We start from the raw sequence: 6,305 nt of genomic DNA, 5'->3' as shown, positions 1-6,305 counted from the left end.
CGCCCTCATAGGTACCGTGCATCTCAGGTGGTTCATTTAAGCAGTCGTGTAGTTTTTTCATACAGTATGTCAATGGGTGATTATGTGGATTGTACTGTGTTTCTATGGATTGTATGATGTGTGGTATATCTTAACTCATGCAATTGAAGGTTCAATGTTATGTTCATGTAATAGCTATTATGCGCTGCTCCGTGGGTTTGTGATCTCAGATTCTGTGTCATGCTTGCACAGGTAATCTGTAGTATCACAGGAGCACAATCACACCGCCAAAAAGAATGCAATAGCATTGCAATAAATGGTAAATGGTTCATCCTAAGCTGGAGTGTCTAACTGAAATATGTTATCCACTGTGCTTTGTCTTGTAACAGAAAAGTTGTCCATGGTGCAGTATCCAGGCCTCTCATCCTATTACTTCAGGCCTGACTTCAATTTGGAGACTGCATCAGAGAAAGAATTAGAGGTGAGCTCACATTTTCCATGCATATTATGTGTGTGTCTGAATGTTCTTGTCCATATGTCTTATATCGTAAAAGCACTATCTGCAAATGTCTTCTGTCTGTTTTCTAGGTGTTCATGTTAATAAAACAGTGCTGGGATGAGGACCCAGACAAAAGGCCTGACTTCAAGAAGGTGGAAAATTGTCTTGGAAAAATATTCAGGTGTTTATTTTATGACTCATCTGAATTGTACTATTAGAAAAGTTGCAAACATTCTCAATCTGTGTGTCTGTGAACATCTCCGGCTTCCTTATTGACATCCCATTGTACCGCCTCCCGCACGTTCCTGCCTCTGATCTGCTCTGTCGTAGCTATAGCCACTGTCGGTGCTGGAGGCGGTGCAATGGGATGTCAATAAGGAAGTCAAGGAGGAAGGAAAAGAGAATTTCAGAGCTGCCAAAACGGTCAAACACAGATTAAAAATACTTAACGGCTTCTGCGCCAAAGGAAAATTCTCAGACGTTTCCGTTGTCTCCTATAGCTCTTATATGCTTCGTTTGAAACATATCACAATCACTCAAAAGCAAACTGAAGAGGGACCCTAAGTAAAGACGTAAATATCCAAATGTCAGAAACCTTTACGGGGGTTCCGAGAGGGGCTAGATGGCGCTGTAACGAGCCGCTTCTGGTTTTCCCTATAACTTTTGAACCAGGCCATACAATTGCATCATCATGAAAATTTGTTTTCCTTGGCTCATGGCACAACTCCCCACATAGGCCACGCCCATTTCCACAATTTAGCATGTTCAAAATACACTTTTTTGCTACTACTCTTATCTCTGGGGTCATGTGAACATGATGTATCAGACAGACCTTCCACATTTTGCAGACACCAGGTCGGTTAACCCGGCCTGGCGGAGAAGACCTGTGCTCAGAGGAGCACTTTTTTAGTTGAAATTAACTCAGTCCAATCAGGTGATATAAAATGTCCATTTGTATTTATACTGTTCTCTCCTCGCGTCTAATTTCTACTCTCCTGTCCTCTCCAGTACCCTTCATAACCAGGCCAATGAGAGTTACATGGACAACCTAATCAGACGTCTGCAGATGTACTCTAAGAATTTGGAGCGCCTGGTTGGAGAGAGAACGGCTCTGTACAAAGCCGAGAGGGACAGAGCTGACGAACTTAACTTCATGCTACTGCCTGGGTCAGTATAAAGTAAAGGAAAAATGCATGTCTATTTTTTTGAGGAGGTTATCTAACAACTAAACAACTAAATCGGCATTACGACTAATTTGAGGGGAAAAGGAACAAAAAAAGTTGTGTACAGAATACAGATACAGATCAAATAATGTCTCGATCAGACAAAATAACCTGTCTTTCTGTCTCCCTAGCCCGGTAGTCAAATCTCTGAAGGAGACAGGCATAGTGGAGCCGGAGTTATATGACGAGGTGACGGTGTATCTCAGTGACATCGTGGGTTTTACCACTCTGTGCCAGTACAGCACGCCCATGGAGGTGGTGGACATGCTCAATGACATCTACAAAGGCTTTGACGGAATCCTGGACCACCATGATGTCTATAAGGTAAGTCTGGAGCTCTAAAGAAAGGAATCACGGGTTGGTAGATAAATGGTGTTATACCCCTGTATCACCCCACATAACCCCATAGCTACAACCCCATACGCACCACTCCCATCTTCACATAAGCACTTCAGTGTCTTCATCTTGTGCTCACTACACAGGCCTGTCAATCCTGTCCAGAATCATTCCACTGACCCAGTCAGTGTCTCGCTGTCCAAACAAGTAACCCCATAGTTTTCTTTTAAATTCTCCTTGCTGTTTCTGTTTGAATCCCTCAGGTGGAAACGATAGGTGATGCCTACATGGTGGCCTCTGGGCTACCGAAGCGGAACGGGAACAGACATGCAGTGGATATCTGCCGCATGGCACTGGACATCCTGGCCTTTATGGGCACCTTCCAACTCAGACACCTGCCTGGCATACCTGTTTGGATACGTATCGGTGTGCACTCAGGTGAACAGAAGACATACTCCTGCATACATGCAGACAACTCTGTCCTATAGACGGCAAAGGGTTTTTAATCAGTGACGGAAGGAGTATTTTAAGTAAATTTAGCAATACCACAAAGATACTCTGTTACAAGTAATAGGCCTGTATTTAAAATGTTACTTGAATAAAAGTTCAAAAATATTGGCATCAAAATATACATACCAAAGTAAAAGTAAAACAAATAAATACATGTTTTGATTTGATTGTGGCACTTGAAGATATGAATTTAATAAACTCAAAATGGATTTCGGAGGTTTTATCCATACAGTAAAAAATATTTTCCGCACCCTTGTTATGTGATTGTATCCTATATCTCACACTCACCTGCCCTGGTCGTCATTCGTCTGGCAAGCAACTGTGGTCATTGGAAAGCTTTTTGTTTATGAGACGAGAAAGATAAACCAACAAATAATGTTTGAGCGAGTGTTTTGGTTGTTCTCAGTTGTTGTCATCTTAGCCGTGCACGCGTGCATGCGTGTGTGCGTGCGCCCATAGACTCCAATGCATTCTGTAAACTTACGGTTGGCCCCATGAAGTGAACGGAGTTGTCGTAACTCTATCTTATTCTGTGGCTCTGGTGTATGTAGGTCCCTGTGCAGCAGGTGTGGTGGGTGTTAAGATGCCTAGATATTGTCTGTTTGGAGACACAATCAACACAACATCTCGTATGGAGTCGACAGGACACCGTAAGGATCCCGCAACTCATAAAAAGGGTCTCACGATACAAACTGATTGTTTTAACCTAAAAGTATTACGCATCTTAATACATTAATACAATGTATTGTTTTATTCCATCCTATATCCCCCAGCCCTGAGGATCCATGTCAGTAAGCCTACTATTAACATCCTAAAAAGGACTGACTGCAAGTTTGAATACGAGATGAGAGGAGAGGTCTTTCTGAAGGTAGAGCTCAAGTCACCTGATTTTTAACCACTTATACCTCTAGACCAGTGTGTGTAACTCTGAGTGTACAAATGGAGCCAAATGGGCCCATCGAGGGTCCATTTGGTTCCTTTTGTACACACATTGTTAGATTGAATTAACTGGACCTGAGTTTTTTCAGTCTGCACCAAATAATTCTTCCTAAAGTTTCCCTGCAAATAAGCTGTGGTTCAAGTGATTAATGTATGTACATGAATGAATGCGTGCCAATCAATATAAAATGTGTCAATCAATACTAAAGAAAACAAGGAAATAAGTTATCGTGTGCAATTGTGCTTGTGTCACCACAGGGCAAAGGCACAGAGACCACTTACTGGTTGACAGGTAAAACGGGTGAAGATTACGACCTCCCAACGCCACCAACAACGTAAGTTACCTCTTATGTCCAATGTAAGCCTAATTTAAAGCTACAATATAACTTCTGCAGTGGTCGGAGGTGGTGTATCCCTACTCTTCCATTGAGAAATGTAGACTCTGGTATCGGGTACGACACCTATTGGTTGACAATGTATGTAAATTATTATATGAAGTAGATGGCGCACTAATTACTAGAAACTATACTAGACTAGAACTCACCAAGTACCAACAAAGTCAGTTGTGTGTGTGTGTGTGTGTGTGTGTGTGTGTGTGTGTGTGTGTGTGTGTGTGTGTGTGTGTGTGTGTGTGTGTGCACGTATACTGTATATGGCGTGATTTGTGAACTAAAGTCATTCATATCCTCCCAACACACACACACACACACACACACACACACACACACACACACACGCACAAACACACACGTACGCCACGCACCCAGGGAGAACTTCCAGCGGCTGCAGCAGGACCTGGCTCAGATGATTCTAGAATGCTTGGAGGAGCGCCCCCATGGAGAGTCCATGGAGATGAGGAAGACTCTGTCCCTGAGTAACCTGGCGTCACCGGTCACTCGGAGGCAGACCAAAGTGGAGGCCAAGGAGCAGGAACCAGCGGAGGACGACGACCCACCAGAGTATCTCCATTTGGCCTCTGTGGAGAACACACTGAGTACTTTCCTGTAGACTCTAGAGTGTAGAGCCTAGTTTTGAACTGGGTCACATGCGGTGGTGGAAAAAAAGTATTCAAATGTTTTTGCTTAAGTAAAAGTATCAATACTGCGTTGTAGAAATACTCTGTTAGAAGTAAAAATCAGGAATTAAAAATGTACTTGAGCATGGGGCACCCTTGGCACAGTTGGTAGTGCTGTCGCCTCACAGCTAGAAGGTCCTGGGTTCGATTCCCGCTCGGGGTGCTGTGGGTGCTGGCGGCATGTTTCCTCCTCCGCGTCATCAGTGCCCATACCCGAAGGCGGGTTTGGCGAAAGCGCCTTTCTGTGTGGAGTTTGCATGTTCTCCCCGTGTCCCCTAGGGTACCCTCACAAAAACATGCAGTAATCCTGGTCTCTAAACTGCCTCCCCCTGGCCAGCCGGGGCGCCTGATGGAGGGGAAAGGAACTGGTTGGAATAACGTGTTCCTTCCACGCACTACGTCCAACTAGGGAAACTCCCCCCTGTCAGGTGTAAAGGAGCAACTTGGACACTCAAGCATGAAGGAAGCATGAGTTAAGTCCGTTGCTCTCTCCAGGTTGGTGGAGGGTGTGTAGAGCCCAGGATCACATTAGATGATTGACACAGGGGTGAAAAATGGGTTATAAAATCGTGGGATAAAAAAAATATAAAAAAGGAAAATAAAATGTACAAAAGTATTGGCACCATTTTTGTGAGTCCGGTACCGATTCCGGTTCTTCTTATCGATTCCGGTTCCTAAATGCTATAAAATAACTTACCTGTAAATAAGGTCAAATGTTTATTTAACAAAAAGAGTAAGATCCTCTCCTTTATTCAACAGTTGAGCCATTTGTGGATAATAGAGTAAGCTAAGTTTTCCTATTTTTAATATTTACCCAGGGTAATATCCATATATGACTCAGGTTTCTACACTTCTGATGTCAGCGCTGGATATCGCTGTTGTCTCCATACTGTACATGGAGCTATAGGTTGTCTCCATATATGGAACTCTAGGTGAAATAACGAAGGCTTTCACCTTGAGCTCCATATATGGAGACAACCTATAGCTATAGCTGATGCCCCCCATGCCAAAGCGCCAGCGCTCGCCCTGCAGTCTGCCGTCAACCAAAGCTCCACCCACGCAGCAGAATGCCGCTGGGGCAAGCTTTTCCCAGAATCTGGCCGAATCTGCCGTGTGGGTGGAGCTTCATTTCCATCCACCAGCTGTCTAAAAACCCGGAAATTACGCAAAAGACAGCTTATTTTGTCCACGCATGGAATCTTAGGTGTAGTTACAGGGAGAGTGGGAGTGGAGCCAGCTTTGCAGAGGATCATACCAACAGACTTGATTGAGAGGGGGTGATTGGGAATTGCTTAGTGATTCCAATTGGCTCTAATTGCTGTTCGCCCTAGCTGTGTGTATTTGTTGGTTTGGTCTACCACTATATAAGCCTCCCTCATGTGTCTGTTAGTTGAGTTCATTTCCTGTTTGGTTCCACGTTATTTTCATTTGAGTTATGTTGACCTCTTAAGGGCCCTACTTGTTTTGTTGATTTTTTTTTAACAAACTTTGAGTTTGAAAACCTGTGTTGCCTTATGCTTTGGCTGCTCGGCCCATCACACTGCAGGATTTATGAAATGACTTATGTTATTGTTGTACAAGACATACTGAAACAAATGTCACTTAGTGGCAAAACATTGAGCAGCAGCGTTGGAAATCACTCAACCGTCTTACGTACCACCTGTTTCGAAATGTCACATAATGCAGGAGGCAGCAAAATGTTGCGTTATTGAAAACAAGCACTTCCAAACTCTGACACTTAAAA

The 6,305-nt window shown here is 43.7% G+C and overlaps 1 protein-coding gene across 1 annotated transcript in view; it reads left to right on the top strand.

Moving 5' to 3' along the window:
* Positions 1 to 4,494, top strand: part of gucy2cb (guanylate cyclase 2Cb) — a gene marked incomplete at both ends in the record, with an annotated part of 18,525 nt that extends 14,031 nt beyond the window's left edge. The window contains 9 exons of the mRNA XM_080790023.1: positions 369 to 460; positions 568 to 659; positions 1,487 to 1,645; positions 1,833 to 2,025; positions 2,301 to 2,475; positions 3,099 to 3,197; positions 3,321 to 3,415; positions 3,745 to 3,821; positions 4,254 to 4,494. Coding sequence (XP_080646149.1) covers positions 369 to 460; positions 568 to 659; positions 1,487 to 1,645; positions 1,833 to 2,025; positions 2,301 to 2,475; positions 3,099 to 3,197; positions 3,321 to 3,415; positions 3,745 to 3,821; positions 4,254 to 4,494 — 1,223 coding nt within the window. The remainder of the gene's footprint in view (positions 1 to 368; positions 461 to 567; positions 660 to 1,486; positions 1,646 to 1,832; positions 2,026 to 2,300; positions 2,476 to 3,098; positions 3,198 to 3,320; positions 3,416 to 3,744; positions 3,822 to 4,253) is intronic.
* Positions 4,495 to 6,305: the final 1,811 nt, after the last annotated feature.

This window comes from Protomyctophum bolini (genome assembly GCF_963924005.1).
Source record: "Protomyctophum bolini genome assembly, chromosome: 18".
NCBI classification, from domain to species: Eukaryota; Metazoa; Chordata; class Actinopteri; order Myctophiformes; family Myctophidae; genus Protomyctophum; species Protomyctophum bolini.
This window is presented reverse-complemented; position numbering and strand designations above follow the sequence as displayed.